Source organism: Canis lupus, chromosome 35, assembly GCF_048164855.1.
Source record: "Canis lupus baileyi chromosome 35, mCanLup2.hap1, whole genome shotgun sequence".
In the NCBI taxonomy this organism is placed as follows: Eukaryota; Metazoa; Chordata; class Mammalia; order Carnivora; family Canidae; genus Canis; species Canis lupus.
This window is the reverse complement of record NC_132872.1, coordinates 5,555,366-5,575,481: the sequence shown is the minus strand read 5'-3', so window position 1 is coordinate 5,575,481 and position 20,116 is coordinate 5,555,366. Positions and strand designations below refer to the sequence as shown.

General features: G+C 38.3%; 1 protein-coding gene and 1 pseudogene across 5 annotated transcripts in view; both read right to left on the bottom strand.

Moving 5' to 3' along the window:
- Positions 1–20,116, bottom strand: part of HSPBAP1 (HSPB1 associated protein 1) — a 64,034-nt gene that overhangs the window by 17,811 nt on the left and 26,107 nt on the right. For all 5 annotated transcript variants that reach the window (XM_072812041.1, XM_072812042.1, XM_072812045.1 and 2 more), the window contains one exon: positions 17,834–18,015. In XM_072812041.1, the coding sequence (XP_072668142.1) occupies positions 17,834–18,015 (182 nt within the window). The remainder of the gene's footprint in view (positions 1–17,833; positions 18,016–20,116) is intronic.
- On the bottom strand, positions 18,805–18,903 carry LOC140625267 (U6 spliceosomal RNA; annotated as a pseudogene).

Below are 20,116 nucleotides of genomic sequence, written 5' to 3'. Positions count from 1 at the left end.
TAAAAAGCCTTCTCCTAGTTATTCAAAAATATAGATGCCGGAGCCTTATTTCACACCTATTAAATCAGAGCCTTCCGGTAAGGACAGCATATCTTTTGAAATACATATCCATAGATGACTTTTGCTATGCTCCCCAAAGTCATGATCTTCTTAAGCATAAAGAACTCTAAAACAGAGATAGCACAGTGCTCTGAACTTGGCTTTCCTTATGCCTGTTCTGTGGACAAATCATGCCCTAGTCAACTACTGACCCATAAATACTATGTAGTCCTCAGTTCTCAAACCAGGCTCCCTTGGCGTCCCCTTAGGGGCTTGAGGGTAGCAGCAAAGCCCCTTGCTTTCAACAAACTGCTCTGCTCTTGTTTAGATTTGAAGAAGGGGCTTCCTGCTTTTAAATAAAAGCTGGAAAACTATAAATGTAGTCTGACATAAACTCAAATCCCTGAAATTATAGTATGTATAAGCTGGAAAAGAAAAAGGACATACTAGTGAACCAAACACAAAGATTTTCCATTGTTTGGTTTTTTAAGTTTTACTTACTTAAGTAATCGCTATACCCAACATGGGGCTTGAACTCACAACCTGAGATCAAGAGTCACGTGCTCCTCTGACCAGCCAGGTGCCCTTCTATTTGTTTTTTTTTTTTTTTTTTTAAGAGTTTACTTATTCATGACAGAGAGTGCGTGAGCACAAGCAGGGGGAGGGGCAGAGAGAGAAGGAGACTCCCCACTGAGCAGGGAGTATGATGTGGGATTCAATCCCAGGACCCCAGAATCATGACCTGAACAGAAGGCAGACACTTAACATTTTTGAATACCTACTAAGCCACCCAAGCACCCCATTTGTTTTTACAAATCATGAATTTAAAACAAAAAAACACTTCTATGTGCAGAATATGGGCCTAAATGCTGACACTTCTTTTATTAGTATCTTCCATCTACATTTTCTATTTTTAGAGGCAAATGATTAGCAGCAGTAGTCAAAGATGATTTTGGAGAGACATTTAATGGGTGGTTGAGGAAGACTAGCAAAAGCATTTTCATTTTTGTTTTGAGTAATAAAAGTAGCGGACTATGTGCATATAACTAATGTCTGTTATGGAAGGGAGAGTTTTTGCAAGATCATTGCTATTGTAAATGCATTCGCACATGGCTCACACACAACTGCTCCAAGGAGTGGCAAAAATCATGCCCCTCTGGATATAGCCCATTAGCTCCCTGCAAGAAGCTTATCTCTGTATTCCCAGTGTCTAACATAATACCTGGCTCAAGGTAAATGCTTAAAATATTTGTTGCTTAGGGCAGAAAGAAGAATCTGTTGGCTTATTATGGGTAAATGGTTCTGGTCAAGAACATTTTTGAACACCTACCACCATCCTTGGTATGATGCTCAGTGTTCGGAATACAAAAACTAACACAATACAGGGCTACCCTTCAAATCTAATAATAGAAGAGGGTCCCATAAATGAACTCATATAAGGTGGCAAGCCCTCTGACAGAAGTGCGTGGAGGGTGCTCTACAATCACAAATGAAGGGCTCTTGGTCCAAGCAGGGAACTTGAAGAGGCTTCTAATTTACCTGGCTCTTGCTGAACAATCCACCACACCTCAGTTTAGAATTTAACCAAAGGCAAATGAAAAACATAGAGACAAAAAACAGAGATTTGCCTTACCTACAAAGGGGTTTATTTAAGTGATTCTTAATCTTATAGATACTCCCCTTTGGGGATTCAATGAATGCCAACACCCCTCTTCTCTGAGAAATGCACACACATACACAATTTCACATCTACTGAGGGAGTCAACAGACTGCATGTGAGAAACTCTGTTCTAGAGCACTGCTTCAGAAAGAGTCACAGAAGGAAGATTTACTTATGGGGGATAGGGGTTACATGAGAAACTGGCAAGACGCTTCCCTGAGAGCAATGACAAAAAAAGGAAAATCATTTTGGAGTGATCAGACCAGAGTGACCTAAACCACCTAAAATTCAGGGGCAACTTGGTTGGGAAAACCAAAGGCTGGAAAAAAGTAAATCTGTCAAAAAAGAGGATTCAGTGTGCCTGTTTTGTGCTCCCCACCCCACTGCCCTCCCAGGCTCTTGAGAATTGAGGCTTTCCTGTCAATCCTATTCAGCTACTTATAGTCAAACATCTTAAATCAAAGTGGGCCCAGAAGGAATATACCTTGAATTTTGCTAGAAAAAGGTGATTGGCAGGGTGACCTACCTTGGAGTCTATTTCCACACCCACCTCAATAGTTGGAAAAGTCTTCAGAAATCATCTATATACATGAAATTCTATTCTACACCATCCCTGAAAAGAGCAATCAAGTGCCTGGTTGACCGTGTTGAGAAAACTGCAGGCCTGGGCCGCTCAGCGATTGAGCGTCTGCCTTTGGCCCAGGGTGTGATCCTGGAGACCTGGATCGAGTCCCACACGTCGGGGCTCCCTGCATGGAGCCTGCTTCTCCCTCTGCCTCTCTCTCTCTGTATCTCTCATGAATGAATGAATAAAATCTTTTAAAAGAAAAAGAAAAGAAAACTGAAGGCCCAAGATGGAGTCACTCATGCCAGGCCATGTCACCAAACCAGGGTTTAATATTTAACTGAATTGTAGTTCAACCTTCCCAGAAATGCAGTCTTAACTAGTGGGTCAGGAATTTTCTGGTCAGCACCAATGAGGTAGTCTGTCACAGGGGCCATCCCTACCCCCACCGGCCACCCCCAAAGGAAGCTGAGGTGATGTGCATGATAAAACCCCGTGCCCTTCCCATTAAGGGAAGGTGAGCTTACCTTTGCTAATAACTTCTTGCCCCACCCTCCTTCCTATAAAAAAAAAGTTCCACTTTGTGTGTTTTTTTTTTCCTTAAGATTTTATTTATTTATTCACGAGAGACACAGAGAGGGGCAGAGACACAGGCAGAGGGAGAAGGAGGCTCCCTGCTGGGAGCCCAACATGGGACTCGATCCCCAGACTCCAGGATCACGCCCTGAGCCGAAGGTGGTGCTAAATAGCTGAGCCACCCAGGCTGCCCGGAACGTTCCACTTTGGAGCTCTCTACTTGCTAGATGGGATGCTGCCTGATTTGTTTAATAAAGCCAATCAGATCTTAAAATTTACTTGGTTGAGTTTTTTTAATGACAAAATATCTGCTCACTACAAAATAGCTGCTTTCTTGTAACTTACAGAAGGTTGTAGATAGATTTGTTTTCTACAGACAAGGTTATTTTCTCTTCTGCGAAAAACTGCTGTCTTTAAATTATCTGAAAAACTGTCATAACTTCTCTTTTTATACCTAAACTCTGTAGCATTAACTTTCTATCCAGTTGCTATCTTCTCAACAGCACTCTTAAAGCCTGGTTCCCCAGCCCCAGACACAGCCCACACGAAACCTTGTCTATGGGACTGCAGCACCGCATGACCTGGACATTATATCATTAATGTACTGTCAGTGTGTGTGTGTGGTGGTAGTTAAGCAATTATACCATGGCTAATCTTGGCTTGATGGCTGTTTTCTTATGAACTGTTGCCTAGCCATACTAGCCATATCTCTTCAGCCTTGATTTATTTGTACAGAAAAGCCATGGGATCTTAACATTTATCCCTCTTAAACTCAATCTTAGTTTCTGCCTGGCATTTTACAATGTTTACATCAACCTGTCTACATGACTCCCAAACCTTCTCTTGACTTTTCTCTTCTCTTATGACTAGACCCATATTTTCAATTGCTAACAAGTTATCACTCCCTGGTTATTGAATTCTTAGAATAGGCCAGACTCTAATACCAACATTTTATGTGTATTATCCATTTAATCCTCATGAGATTGAAGGTAGATATGCCCATTTTACCCATTTTTATGGAAACTAAGGGATGTAACTGTCCTTCTGGCAGTAGTTAAAAAAGAAAATGCACACATTCTTGTCCATCATAACAAGTGGGAGGAGAGTACTACTAGTATTCAGTAGATAGAGGTCGGGCATGCAGCTCAACACAACAAAGAAATGTTCTGTATCTTGCACAATTTTCCTACTGCTGAAAAATCTGATTTTAATTTTCTGAGAATAGGACTCCAACTCCATTTCACATATTATCAAAGGATCTTTGGCATGGTTTTAATAGGGATTGAGTTTTCCTAAAACATAAAAATACTAAATAAGTCAAGGGAGGATTGTACTTTGTGTTCTTGCAGCTTTACTAGGAGTTGTTCACCCTTTTGAAAAAGCCAGATCAGCAACAGCATTGAAACTCAGAGCTTTTGGGTCAGCAACATATACACCGATATCAGCCTGTGCTAATATTGTCTCATAGTGGTGACTCTACAGGTATAAAATCAAATATACTTATTAAGCCTCATTTCAAAATGTTAGATATACAATTTTGGAAATACTCTATAGAATTTTTTCTCAAAGATTTTATTTATTTCTTCATGAGAGACACAGAGGGAGAGAGGCAGAGACACAGGCAGGAGAAGCAGGCTCCATGCAGAGAGTCCGATGTGGGACTTGATTCCAGGACCCAGGATCACACCCTGAGCTGAAGGCAGGCACGTAACCACTGAGCCACCAGGCGTCCCTACTCTATAGAATTTCATCTTAATTCTTCAAAATTGAACCTTTTCCTTGTAGGTACAAGCCTCTGATTAGTTCATTATGACTTCTAGTATAGACAGGCTTGAAAAATTACACATTAAATCATGTATTTCTGCTTAAATTCTTCCTGTATTTTATAGCTGGGACATTTTAATTGTTTTAAAAAATTATGTGTGAAGGTAATTACCACAAATTGCATTTTAGAACAGTGAAGGGGACACAGGATCTGGTATGAAACTCTCGCTACACCAGCTCTACAGCTTTCTAGGTATGGACCCCACACCTCCGGCCTTTGCTCCTGCGGTTCCATCTGCTTGCTGGTCTTCTCACAGCTCCTCTCCCACGACCCAGTTCACATTTCTCTTTTAAGACCCAATGTAAATGTCGCTTCTTTAAACGCTTCCACTCCACCTTATGCAACCTGGTCATTCTCTCTTAGTCTCTCCCTCCCAAAGAATTTTGACTCTTTGCCTCTGACCCATTCTCCTTACCACAGCAAGAGCGATCTTTTTAAAATGTTAAGACCTGTCACTCCCATGCTTTGCACTTAGAATTAGGTCCAAATGCCCCTAACGGTCAGCCTGTATGACCAGGCCCTTCTCACTTTTCTGACACCTTCTATCCCTCTGCATCTCATTGGCCAGGCTTCTGTCTCAATAGCCTTCTTTCTTTTTCCCCCAAAAGGCAAATTTTCCCTTCTTCAAGGGCTATTCACTCTGCTTAGAAAGCTCCTGACCCTCCCCTTCACATGGCTAGCTTCTCATTTTTTTAGGAATCAGCTTAAATATCATCTCCTAGGGGAAAGCTTCCCAATTTACCCTATGTAAAGTAAGTCCCTCTCTCATTGCTCTTGATTTGGGCCCATTTTTGTTTACTACATAGCACTTAGGACAAGTGGCCATTACTGGTTAGATTCACTTGTCGGTCTTCTCCACTAGAATATGAATTCCCTGAGGAAATGGGACCAAGGCTGTGACTCTCTAGCCCTAGCACAGTATCTGAAAAACAGGAATTTGTAGAATGAATAACCACTGACATTTTAGTTATTTTCTATCTTTTCCCCACTAACATACCTCATTAGCTCTAGCTACTGGCAGAGTTTTAAATTTAGTTTCTGCATTTATCTATACTTACCTTTGGTACTTTTATATTTTTGGGTGGCACACTTATTATTACTCTGTTTTGCTCTAGATTTTTTTTTTCTTGGGCAAATATAGATCTGTTGGGTATGGTCCAGAGATTCCTTGGTCATCTTAGGCCAGTGCTTAAATATAAACAATTCTAACACCAGCAACTGACAAATGTCATTTAGGACAGCCTCACCTAGAACTTAGCAATCTCCCTCACAGTCTGCAACATCAGAAAAGGAGCATCACAGACCACAGTGTGCATCAGGGTTGGCCTGGTTTCTGGAGTAACTGGAATGTGGTATCCATTAAAAAGGATGGCATATTGGTTTTAGAGGTGGTCTACTTAATCACATACCTGATTTGACTACTTCATTACGCCTTCACTGAGCATTAACACACCAAAATATATGTTGTTGTATCATAAATTACTTCCTTAAAAATTTTCCTTTTTGTCATTGATAAGGCATTCTAACAATTTTTAAAAATTTCATGTGTACATAACTATATCATCTACAAGTTGTATTTCAGGACCATAAGGGGAATTCAAGAGCCCAGAAAGTTGAGAATCAGGGCACATCAGATCTACCTGAATCAACAAATAGGACTGATAACATGGGATATGCTAATCAAGGATGGAGACTCAAAAGAATGTAAGACATAAAAATTTCTATTATCATATTGGAAACTTTACAATCTTGTTGGAGACACCAACCTGAAACAGCAACATAAATAAATTATCAAAAAAAAAATGCCACAGGTAGTTTCTACCACTATTACATGATGGTACAATAAATTAAGAGCTCAAGAATGGCTGAGATTTGGCTTTTATCCTTCTCAGTCTTGATCCCTCAACAAGGAACTAATGCATTGGGACTTAACAGAGAGATCTGAACTTTGCTCCTTTTCCTTCTTCTGCTCCAGGAAGAAGTTTAGAGATTGCTAACCCATGAATTTAACCACAAAATAAAATGAGCACCAATCATCTTGCCCCAGGGACTGGCCATAGGACCTCCCTTTGAAAGGGCCGGACCTATGGCTACCTGAGAACTGTTCTTCCATCACCTTCAAAAGCCTCCTTCCCCTGCTGCAAGGGCATGAGCCCTAAGCATCTTTAGCCATGCACAGAGGATGATGGTGCAGAGGGCGAGACTCATCCTTGGAACCCTTCTTTTAATGCTGTAATTCTCCCAGACTCTACACTTGCTCCACTCAGATACCCTGTAATAAGTATACTTTTAAAATTTTTTTTTAAAGACTTTATTTATTTATTCATGAGAGACAGAGAGCGAGGCAGAGACACAGGCAGAGGGAAAAGCAGGCTCCCCGCCAGAAGCCCGGTGTGGGACTTGATCCTGGACCTGGGGATTATGCCCTGAGCCAAAGGCAGACACCCGCTCAGCCACCCAGGCATCCCTACTTTCTTTGTTAAATAAACATTGCTTTAATTTGCATGTTTTTCCACGAGCAGCGTGTGGCAGAAACTGCCTGTCTTTCTTAGTATCTCCCAATTTTATTCAGGTATATGCTCGCTAAAAAGACACCCATTTTCCAGCCTTCCTTGCAGTTAATTGGGGCTACAAGATTAAATTCTAACCATTAAAGGGAAGTTGTTAGGTAGGACCTCTGACAAAGTTCCTTAAAAGTGAGACAGAGTGGGATGTCTGGGTGGCTCAGTGGTTGAGCGTCTGCCTTTGGCTCAGGGTATGGTCCCGGGGTCCTGGAATTGAGTCCCACATCGGGCTCCCTGTGTGAGCCCGCTTCTCCTCCCTCTGCCTAATGTCTCTGCCTCTCTCTGTGTCTCTCTCATGAATAAATAAATACAATCTTTAAAAAAAATAGAAGTGAGACAGAGAACTGGGAGTAGACTTTTGTCCTTCCTCCTTTCAGCAAGATAGTTGTGATGGCTATCCTAGAATACACGATGGCCTTGAGGACAGATGCCATATGCTAAGAAGGACAAAGCAGGGGTAGCCCCGGTGGCCCAGCAGTTTAGCGCCACCTTCAGCCCAGGGCATGATCCTGGAGACCCGGGATCGAGATCCAGGATGTAGTCCCGTGTTGGGCTCCCTGTGTGGAGCTTGCTTCTCCCTCTGCCTGTGTCTCTGCCTGTGTGTGTGTGTGTGTGTCTCTCACGAATGTATAAATAAAATCTTAAAAGAAAAAAAGAGAAGGACAAAGCAGAAAGACAGTAAAACTTGGGTTCTTTGGTACCACAAAGCCTCCACTACAGCCCTGGCTAATGCAATTCCCAACTCTACTTAGGAAAAAAAAAAAAAATCACCTGTATTCATTTGGTTAGGCAACTTCTATTCAGGGTTATCTAAGCAACTCAATCTGTTAAAACAAACAAACCAACAAAACCACAAAACAACCATAGGCTCAAAATGCCCATCACTTAGGTTAAGTCAGTAAAACAAGACTTAATACCTAACCTAATTGCATTTCACTGAGAAATGTAACCTTTAGCTGGTCAACATGGGATTTCCTGGTTAATAGTAGGCAATTTGCTAATAGGCCTCTTGCACTCCCTGTAGGAGGGCAACTTGCCTAAACAATGCATTCTTAGCTAATAAATTCCTTGCCTTTTTTTTAAAATGCCCCCTCTCTGTCGTTAAAAACTTCTTTTGTTTAGCTCAGTGGAGTTTTCTTCTCCTTGCTAGATGGGATGCTGCCCAATTCATGAGTCGTTTAATAAAGACCGTCAGATCTTCAATTTACTGGGCTGAATTTTTTTTTTTTTTTTAAAGCACAAAGATCGCAGCAGGCAGAGGGAGAGGCAGGCTCCCCACTGAGCAAGGAGCCCAGTGAGGACACGGGGGCTAGATCCCAGGATCATAACCTGAGCAGAAGGCAGACACTTACTGAGTCACCCAGGCACCCCTGAATTTTGTTTTTTAACAGGCCTAATCCAAACTGATTCAGGAGGTTAGTCCATGAAACCTGTTTTTTCCTAATAATCCCATTCTGTCAGAGACTTTTTCCCAGGTTTGCAGTTGACTAGTCCTAAACCCCATTTCAGAGAAATGCATGACATACTCTTACATACATTTTGGGGGTGCAAGTAGGGAGAGTTCTATGCACTTCTTTGAGCAGATTATAAAGAAAATCGTATCACATTTTACCCCAGGACTTATTTAAAGGAGTTAACCAGGAATCCAGTCTTGCTTTTTCATCCTCCTCCAACCCCATTTAATCAGTTCTGATTCCCAGCCACTTCTTAGAATCTATCTGCAAAGTTTATCAAAAGTGTAAGGATGCCTTAAGAGAAATAGGTGGAAATAATACATTACAGTGTTTCAGGATAAGAATAAATGTAGCACAGCTTTTTTTGTTTTTTTTTGTGTTTTTTTTTTAGGATTTTGTCCATTTATTCATAAGAGACACAGAAAGAAGTGAAGCAGAGACATAGGCAGAGGGGGAAGCAGGCTCCATGCAGGAAGCCCAATTCAGAACTCGATCCCAGGACCCCAGGATCTCAGGATCAGGACCTGAGCCAAAGGCAGATGCTCAACCACTGAGCCACCCAGGTGCCCCTGTAGTGCAGCTTCTGAATAGGATGAGCATTATAAGCAAAATTCATTGTTCACTCATAGTTGAAAACTGGCTGACCAATGAAAATAAACTTTATTTATAACACAAAAGTAGGACAGGCACTATATTCTCCTCTTTCTTTCAGATGGACTTGCCTTGTCAAGGTGTTCTGAACATATAAATTCTAAAATAATGATGGTTTTATTTCTTGTGTACATAGAGTCACCATATTCCCCCCCCAAAAAAAAATCAAGGCACAAGAGATGACAATGCATTTTTGTGCCACTTGTCAAGATAGGAGTTAGTTTAGGAGATACTGCTTGAATATCAACATAATGAAACATTTAGAAACAGTATTTCTCCATTGCCTAGTTTTCTTTTTAAATTAATTTTGGTGCCTGGGTGACTCAGGTCTGCCTTTGCTCAAGTCTTGATCTCCGGGTCCTGGGACTGAGCCCCACATCAGGCTTCCTGCTCAGCAGAGTCTGCTTCTCCCTCTCCCTCTCTAACTTGTGCTCTTTCTTTTCCTCAAATAAATAAAATCTTCTTTAAAAATTAATTTTACTTTTTAAAAGGTTTACTTGTTTATTAGAGTGTGTGTGTGCGCGCTCACATATGAAAATGGGGGGGAATGGGAGAGGGAGAGAATGTCAAGGAAAGTGGGACATAGGGCTTGATTTCAGGATCCTTAGATCATGACCTCAGCCAAAATCAAAAGTCAGATGCTGAACTGATGGAGCCACCTAGGTGCCTCTAAATTAATTTTGAGATAAAATTCGTATACAAAAAATGCAGCCATTTTAGAGTACAGTTCAAGTTTTGACAAATGTATACACTGGTGTAATCAGCATTCATGATCAAGAAAGTGACTACTTCCATTACCCCAAAAAGTTCCCTCTTATTCCTGTGCAGTTCACCTGCCTGCCTTTATTTACCCTTAACTCTAACACAACCACTAATCTACTTTGTTATCACAATACTTAAAAACTGGATTCCTTCAGGTACACATAACAGCAATGAGGATCAGTTTTTTAAATTCTTTAATTAAAAATGTCCCTGACACTTCATTTATTTATTTAAGATTTTATTTATTTATGAGAGACAGAGAGAGAGAGAGAGAGAGACGCAGAGACATAGGCAGAGGGAGAAGCAGGCTCCATGCAGGGAGCCTGACCTGGGACTTGATCCTAGGTCTCCTGGGCTGAAGGCAGAGCTAAACCGCTGAGCCACCCAGGGCCGCGCCCCCTCCCTGACACTTTAAATAAGAGACTTTAAAACTCTGGTTGAATAAAAGAAAACATTCAAAATGTTTACACTTCAATATTCTAGATTATGCATAATACTCTAAAACTATTACTACTGTTTAAGTGATAAATGTCAGGAATAGTACTGAGCTCTAACAGTACATTTCATATTGTTCTATCTTAAGGTTTGGTTTCTGCATTCCACTTTAAAGTCTCATGGGAGGCCAGTTTTTATTTTATTCAGGTTGGCATCTCCAGTGCCTAACACAATGAGTAAAACAAATGCTCAAAAATTGCTGAGTTACTAATGTAGGTAGACTTCTTTTTATGCTGAAGCTGAGTAACTCCTAAACCTGTTTCATTTAACAAGTTAAATAATTATTCCAGAATCAAACACCATCTTAAAAATGTTGTACAAGTAACTAAATCTTCTGTAATTCTAGTTTTAACCAAAGAATTGAAGAAAACTGGTAAGATGCTTATAATACAGGATAGTGGCCTTTTTTTTTTTTTTTTTTTTTTTAAGCACACCATATAAACCAATCACCAAAAAATAACTCATTCTTAAGTTGTTTGATTCTAAACGATGGTACATTTTGAGTTGGGGTATTCTCAGAGCCCAGATTTGATATGAGCTAGTTGGTGTAAGCTCTAGGCTCTGAGAACACCCCAACTCAAAACTATTTGTTCTTTTACCTATACCACACTGTTTGGGTGACTCATGGACATGGTTAATTTGATTCCATTTGTCACATAAAAAGTTGTCTCACTCTATTATTTCTCCATGCCTAGATCAAAAATTTATAAAAACTGATTATACATTAATTCCATAATGAGTTTTATGTCTGAAAAAAAAAGCATATTGGTCAAAACAACAAAAATGAAACTTTAAAACAATACAATCAATTATAATTATATATGAAACTAAATATATATATTTAAAGGATAAATACTTCAATTTAAATTTTTAAACAGCCTCTTAAATGGACATTATAAATTACCAAGTATTTAAGGCTCTTTTTTTCCTTAGGAAAACTACTTTAGATAGCATAAACAGAAAAGAAGTAGTTAACTTTCTACCAACAGATAGGCTTGGATAAACACTCAGATTCTTACATTCCAATTTGCCTCATCAGAAAGCATCACTGACCATCAAACCCTTTTAATCATTACTAAACCACCTGGCTCAATTTCAACATACTCTTATAGCTATGTTATAAAGTCCAAGACAGGTTAGAGCTAATCTTTCATGTATTGCATCTTGTGCAATTCTGTGTCCTGGTGAATTAACAGGCCTCCTGACTCTCAGCAGCCAATATGAATCACAACATGAAATGGAATCTGCCTGGGAAACATTCTTGGGGCAAAATCCTTTCTGCTTTATGTTGATTCTAATAGCTTCAATTATGATGATTCTTATTGATAATTACAAAAGTTAACATTCTTCCCTAATGAGAGAAATTTTATGCAGTACTCTCACAAATTCCCTACCTTTCTTGAGAAGTAGAGAACAAAAGATTCCAAATTAAGTTTTATTTAAATTCATCAATGATGTGATGGACAACTGAAAAACAATGGGACAATTTCATTTGCCATACATAAAAGTCAGTTAAGTGTCAAAAATCACAATTGCTGGCCACCTCTAAGGCTACAGGATATTTTCGGATCGTGTTGGTATATTTACCAGTGTATTTATCAGTATATATAAATATTATATATATTTATTAGTGAATAATTTTAATTTGTAGAAGAAAGGGTTAATAGATGGAAACTTTAGAGTCTACACTTAAAACCTTATAAAACCAGTAAAGGCTGAAGAGAGCTAATAATTTCTTATCAAGATTGACAAATGCTACGATTACCCAGAAGCTAGAGAAATTTGACAAAGGCGAAACTAGTGGTACAAATTAAAACATTCCCAGAAAGATGCTAAAAAACCAAAGAACTATCAAAATAAGAAATGGTAAGAATCAGATAAAAAATACTCCTCTGTAATCATTCAAATACCTATTTGGATTCAGCACTATGTTAGCAGTTTGTGGGAATAAAAAGCTATAAAACATTGTCCATATTCCCCAAGAGTTGATATTGTTAGAAAAACAAGACACAAACATTCTATGTCGTGAACCATTTAAATAAACCAAATAAAACATACAGGCAAGGAATGGATGGCTGTGGGTACAGTGGTTGAGAAGGCTTCATAGCTAAGACTGAACCTGAGCCAGGCTCTAAGTAGAATTTTATTAGACAGAAATTGAGAAAAGCATGAACAAAGCTCAGGAGATGAAGGAAAACAAGACCATCCAGCACTGAGCAAGGAGACAATAGGGACATAAGCCTAGGAGACAGGTCGTATCAGTCATACTGGGGAGAGTTTCAAATGCTATTCTTATACAATTTTAAAGTCATGAAATTTTTATGAACATGATTAATATATTTCAATATTTAATCTGTAGCATGACTTGGAATGTAACTTCATGAGAATCTGTTTTAGAATTGATTAGTAGAGGAGTCAGAACTGGAGGAATAAAGAGTAGTATCAGAAGTGATGTTGTAAACCAGAAGTTCTCAAGGTGGTCCATGGATCCCTTAGGAGTCACTGAGACCTTTTCAAAGGACCTGTGAGGTTTAAATTATGTTCATAATACTATTAAGACGTTATTTGTCTATTTCTAAATGTGACATTTGCATTGATTGCACAAAAAACAATGGTGAATAAAACTGCTGGTGTCAGGACAGTGGAACCAAAATGTACCAGGCAGCATTGTATTCTTTTGTTTTTAAAATAGCTTTACTGAGGTATAATTGATGCACAATAAACAGCATATATTTAAAGTGTACAATTTGATGAATTTTTACATATATACATGTGATAAACCATCACTATAATCAAGATGGCAAACATTTTGATCATGTCTGAGTTTTCCTATGATCCTCAGTAACCCATCTCTCTCTAGCCCCTTGTTCTCAATCTTTTTTGGTCACTATATATTTATTTGCGAGTTCTACAATTTTATATAAATGGAATCATATAGTAAGTATTCCCTTCTCATGCTAATAGTAACCAAAGGCAAACTAAACAAATAGACTTCAGAAAAAGGAAAACTCTAGGAGAAAGAAGATCATTTCATTATAAAAGATCAATCTATTGAGAGGACATAATAATCCTAAATGTATATGAACCTAATAACAGTTTCAAAGTACATGACACAAAAACTGACTAACCTAAACTGAAAAAGAAACGTATATACAATTGTAGTCGGGAAATTTCCATACCTTTCTCTATATAATGGGCAGAACAAGCCTACAGAAAATCAGTAAGGATACAGGAGATTTAAAGAATCGACTTGATGACACTTATAAAACATAACAATAGCAGAATACACATTATTTTCAAGTGCATCTAGAACATTAATCAAGAATGACTATATTCTGGGCAGTAAACAATGACTTTCAAAGGACTGAAATCATATATGTTTTCTGACCACAATGAATTTAAATTAGAAATAAAAAAAAAAAAGAAATCAATGACAGAAAGATAGCTGGAAAATCTGCAAATATTTGGAAACTAAACATTATACTTCTAAATAATCCATAAGTCAAACAATACATCACAAGGGGAATTAGAAAATATTTGAACAGAATGAAAATGCTTTTGAGAACTGGTATCATGAAACACATGAGCTTGAAAGCTTCTTAATACTCAAAAGACTTTTCTGATGAGAATGGTGATGATATTAATAAATGTCACTTTTTAAATGAAGTATATGGAAATTTGTCAACCTTTGGAAGATCTATATAATTCAGTAAACCAGTATTTTCCAAACGGCCAATGAAAAGCATTACAAAAGATCCATTCCATGCAAGATGGACCAATGGAATTTTTAAAAAGATTTTATTTTCACAATAAAGAGAGAGAGACAGAGAGACACAGAGAATGAATGAGCAGGGTGAGGGGCAGAGGGAGAAGTAGACTCCCTGCTGAGCAGGGAGCCTGATGCGGGACTAGTTCCAAGACCTTGGAATCATAACCTGAGCTGAAGGTAGACAATCAACTGAGCCACCCAGGTGCCTGGACCAATGGAATTTATTGTAAAAGTACAAAGAATTCATTGATTATGCACTCAGATTCTGTACTGCAACAAATGAACCTTTAAGAAATTACTCCTTGTCAAGTTTGGTGGACTATAAAAAAGAAATTCACAATTATCTAAAAAAAGTTTCTAAAATAGTCCTATTTTGGGGCGTCTAGGTGACTCAGTTACTTAAGCCTCTGTCTTTGGCTCAGGTTATGATCCCGTGGTCCTATGATCGAGCTCCAAGTTGGGCTCCCTGCTCAGCTGGGAGTCTGCTTCTCTGCCTCCCCCTGCCTCTCCCCCTGCTCGTGCTCATTCTCTCACTCATTCTCTCTCTCTCTCTCTCAAAAAAAATCTTTAAATAAATAAATAAAATAGTCTTATTTTTTTCAGCTGCTATATGTGTAAGGCAATATGTTCTTCATATACTTCAAATAAATTAGACTGAATAAAGATGTAGATACAGTATAGCTATCTTCTATTAAACCAGATATTAACAAGACTCACAAAAATGTAAAACAATGACACTACTCTTATAACATTAAAAATTTTTTTGAATATAGTTTTCTTTTTTTTTTAAGATTTTATTTATTTATTCATGAGAGACAGAGAGAGAGGCAGAGACATAGGCAGAGGGAGAAGCAGGCTCCCCACAAGGAGCCCCCTGTGGGACTCGATCCCAGAACTCTGGGATCAGGCTCTGAGCCAAAGGCAGATGGCTCGACCACTGAGCCACTCAGGCGTCCCTCAATATAGTTGTTGTTGTAAAAATGTTATGTTCACATATAATGATTTTTTAAATGAATTAACAGAAATTTTTTACAATTATGTTTTAATGTTTAACTACCCAACATTTTATAACAAAGGGAAGAAAGCTTAAAACAATAATAAGTAGTAAGACCTGGTGAATGAATGAGTTATAGTGGTAAAAGAGAAACAACTTAGGTACCTGTGATTTAAGACTTCAGGCTCAGACATCTGAGATTAAAAATGATATAATGAATTTGGTTGTTCATAGCAGATTTCCCTGTTCTAAACCAGAGGATTAATCACCATAATGTGAGCTGACTGAAAATTCATTCAACTGAAAAACATCAGGTCTTATAAGGGCTCAATTAGAATTCCAGCACACTACCAAAAGGCCTTTCATATCCACACTTAATGGACAGGACACATGCCTGCCCAGTGCTGTTATGCCTGGGCTGAGACATTCATGCAAGGTAGAGTGAGCCCAGACTCAGCAGACATCGAAGTCCTTACCCCTAGCTGTGGGGTCATAAAGAACTAAATATATTTGGACCCAATGTATGCATACACTGCAGCAGTTAAAGCCTGCAGGACAGACTGCAAGGGTTACCTTTTCTTAGCTGTGGAATTTCAGAAAATGTTTACGTCTCTGTGCCTCTTTTTTCTTAAAACAGGAGTAATTATTATAATGTGATGATTACAAATGTAAACTTAGAAAAGCACTAAGTATAAGAAGTACTTGATAAATATTGCTATTATACAATGTTTTATCTGAAACACACAGTAAAAAAGTACTAGTCTATCTACAGGATGGGTGAGAGTATAAGAAAGACAAAAGACTCTAAAAGTGAACTATGATATCTAAAAATTCCAGGGTTAAAGATTCTTAAAGTGATCACAGATAGTGTTATAAGAAAAAAATTATCTCAAAAACTATCATTTAAAAATAAGTAAATAGTGGATTTGGTATAGACTTTGGATTCAGAAAGCATCTACTGAGTTTTTTTTTTTTTAAAGATTCTATTTATTTATTCATGAGAGACACAGAGAGAGAGAGACAGAGGCAGAGACACAGGCAGAGGGAGAAGCAAGCTCCATGCAGGGAGCCTGACGTGGGACTCGATCCTGGGTCCCCAGTGCTAAACTGCTGAGCCACCTGGGCTGCCCATACTGAATGTTTTCAAAGGTGATGCATTCTTTCATAGTTATGAGAATAAAAATTTATTCTCAACTAACAATTCTGAGACAAGTGATATGTTTTTCCTTTTTAATAAAAAGCAAAATTTAAGTAACTATTTAAAACAATTGTTAAAGTTACAAAGTATTGATCACTGTATTATAATAACTATGTAAACCTCAGCATCTATATCTTAACTCAAAGTGAAAAAGAAAAATACAGGCTGAATGGAAAAGGAAATAGGTGTGGGGATTAGGAGCACTGGGTGATCTATGGGATGCTGAATCACTATACTGTATACCCATAGTGAACATTATACTGTATATGAACTAACTTGAATTTAAATAAAACTTAAAAAAAAAAAAAAGTCTAAGGACTATCAGTCTATGTAAAAGGCAAGTCCAGAGAGGGGGTGATGATGACAGGCAAGAGGAGAGCAGTACAGGAGGCTGAGTAGTGGGAGCATGACAGCCTGCAGCGAGGGTGAAATACTTCTATGGACAAAGGATCAGACGCAGAATAAAGGACTCTAGAGCCCTGACCTGATTGTGGGTAAGGCAGAGTCATCCAAACAGCTTCCTGGAACTATGCCCATCCTGCCTCATGCCTAACACCCACACAGAAACCAGAAGAGGGAATTTGTGAAATCACCCCACAAAATAAGCTGGCAGTTTGAGTAGAAAACACTTAAAAGAGGATATAGTAGTCAGCAAATTCTGCTGTCAGTTATGTCAACACATGACAAAGAATTTCCACATTCTTACTTCTGCAAGCACTCCCATACTTCTGCAGGACTTCTGCAATCAAATACCAGGAGCCCAGCACTCTCTGCCTCAGGCCATAAAGCTGTACTAACCCCCCAGAGCAGGGACCGATGGCAACAGCTGCAGCCTGGGAAGACTCCAGGATTTCACGAATGCGTCTTCGTGTAATCATCAGTGCTGTACTTCCCTCTGCCTCACTAACAGAATAAAAACTTCTATGTAGGTCAGGAGGAAAGAAAGTTCTATACACAATCTATGCTTCCCATATGCTCCAAACTAGTTCAGGCACTGTTTGCAGGCAAATGAGAAAGTGTGTCAGAAGTTTGGGGAGTAGGAAAATAGTGACAAGGCTGCTCATCCATGTGAGCCAAACTTTATACTTCTCCTGAGCAAATCTTTTAACTTGAGTGGATAAAATATTTAAGACTTGCAGGGTCTACTTTTGAGAGGAGATGACAGTGAAGGAATAAGGTACCAGAGAGGTTCTAATTTGTGATCTATTCTCAAGAATAAATTATTACCATGATTAAAAGGAATAAATTATTACCATGATTAAAAGGAATGTATTGACTTACCTGGAAAATATCTGTCTTGTCGTCAAATAGGCTGATAAAATATTTATAGTCAGCGTAAGCCCAGAATTTGGAATGGTCATAATCTCTAAATGGTCCAGAAATAGTAGACTGGTTACAGTTCCAGGTCAGAAACTCTTCAAGTGTAGCTTCTACATAAGCACATGTTGTTTCAAACTGAGGAACTGCAATATAAAAGAATCCATCCAACTTTTAAATGTATACTAAACACAATTTCCAAATATTGTTTTCTTAAAATGAAGATAATTTCAACCAAAAAATGTTAACTATCATTTCACATTAATCAAAAATTAATTCTGCACTTGCTATATAATTAGAACCATCTACAACACCCACAACATTCATGATTTAACAAAGATAAAAAACAATGTTTTAACCTTATGATTAAAGACTGACTACCCTTAGTAAAGCCTGATTCAGTAATCCAGTGGTATCCCTTAGATTAATCTTCCAAGACCTTTTCAAAGGTCTGTGAGGTCTAAACTATTTTCACAGTAATACTTGGATATTTCTCATTCTCATTCTTTCATGAGCGTATAATGGAGTTTACCAGAAGCTACATGACATTAGTTGATGTCACTGCTCTGCAACTAGTGGAATACGTGCTTATGTTCTTGTATTTTTAAAATGTCTCAGTTTTTTTTTAAAATTTTTATTTATTTATGATAGTCACACAGAGAGAGAGAGAGGCAGAGACATAGGCAGAGGGAGAAGCAGGCTCCATGAACCAGGAGCCCAATGTGGGATTCAATCCCGGGTCTCCAGGATCACACCCTGGGCCAAAGGCAGGCACCAAACCGCTGCGCCACCCAGGGATCCCGAAATGTCTCAGTTTTAATTTATAATTTGGTAATAAGCATCACTGGACATAATCCATACTGACAAAGGCTTATGGGTGAACTCAGTAATTTTTTTTTAAAGGTACAGCATTTATTGCATTTCCAAATATTACAGAAAATATGGACTGCTTCATGAAGTTGCATGCCATCCTTGTACAGGGGCCATGCTGATCTTCTCTGTACTGGGGAATTCAATACTTTTTAAATGCAAAGGGATCCTGAGACCAAAAAATGTGAGAGCTACTTCTTCAGATAAAAAGAAAGTAGTGACAAAAGTCTTTTGAAAATTTTCCAACTTTATACTGTGCATATATCAAACATAGTTCCTCAGAATCATTAAGTGGCCAATGGTAACTTAAAGTCTGTTCATTTATTCATTAACTCATTTATTTCAGAATCATTTATTAAGTACCTAATTTGTAACTAGCACTGTGCTCAGGCTTGTGGGAACATAAAAGAGAGAGGTGGTAATATTCTTGAGTTGAGAATATATTTAGACAAAGATAAAGCTTTAGCCTGAATAATAGGAAATTTGAGGCATTACATAATTAAATGAAAAATGTGCCATGGACACATAGGAAGAGGCAAAGACCCAGAGATGTAGGTTGATCAGGAAAGCTCAGAGAGAAGTCTACTGTCTATCGAGAATGGTTTGTTATTATGGGTATGCCTTTGTTTATCCAAGAACTATTCTTCTAAATAGTGATAAAATGAAAGTTTTTTGGTAATAAGCAAAATATTTTAAATGCGTATGGGGAATGAATATTCAAGAAATCTGATTATGACCAGCGTGAAATTGTTTTAAGTGATATAGATCTTCTGCTTGTAAGTCAGCACAATGCCTAAAACATAGCAGATGCTCAGTAACAGGCTCTAATTCTGATTCTTACATTTACTTGAGGCCCTTCAAAAGTTAGCTGAATTAGTAGTAAGAGGAGAAGGTTATTCAGACTCTTTTTTCAACAGCTTTTATCTCTTCCCTCCACTTCTGCCTGAACTGCCCAGGATTATCTTAACCATCTTTTCCCCCCTCCTCTCTTTTTCCTATGACCTCAGAAAGGTGGAAAAGTAATAGAGGGGAGAGTGTGTGTCAAAGAGCCATCCTAATTCATCTACTTCCACAATTTGTCATCTGACTTTGAGAAGGAAAACTTTACAGGAGCATGTTTATCTAAAAGATAAAAATCTGCAATATTTAAGAACTATTTAAATTTGACGATTTTTGAGAAACACACAGAACAGCTGCCACTCGGGAACCCATCAATACATATACGTTCTTAATATTATCAACATTATCATTAAGCATTTACCCAACAATATAGGAATACACACAAACAAAAACCCATGTGGCAAGAAAGCTGCATGGTTCTGGGAAACAGGAGTCATTTTATAGTCATTTCAGTAAGCTCCAATGGAAGCCTGAAGA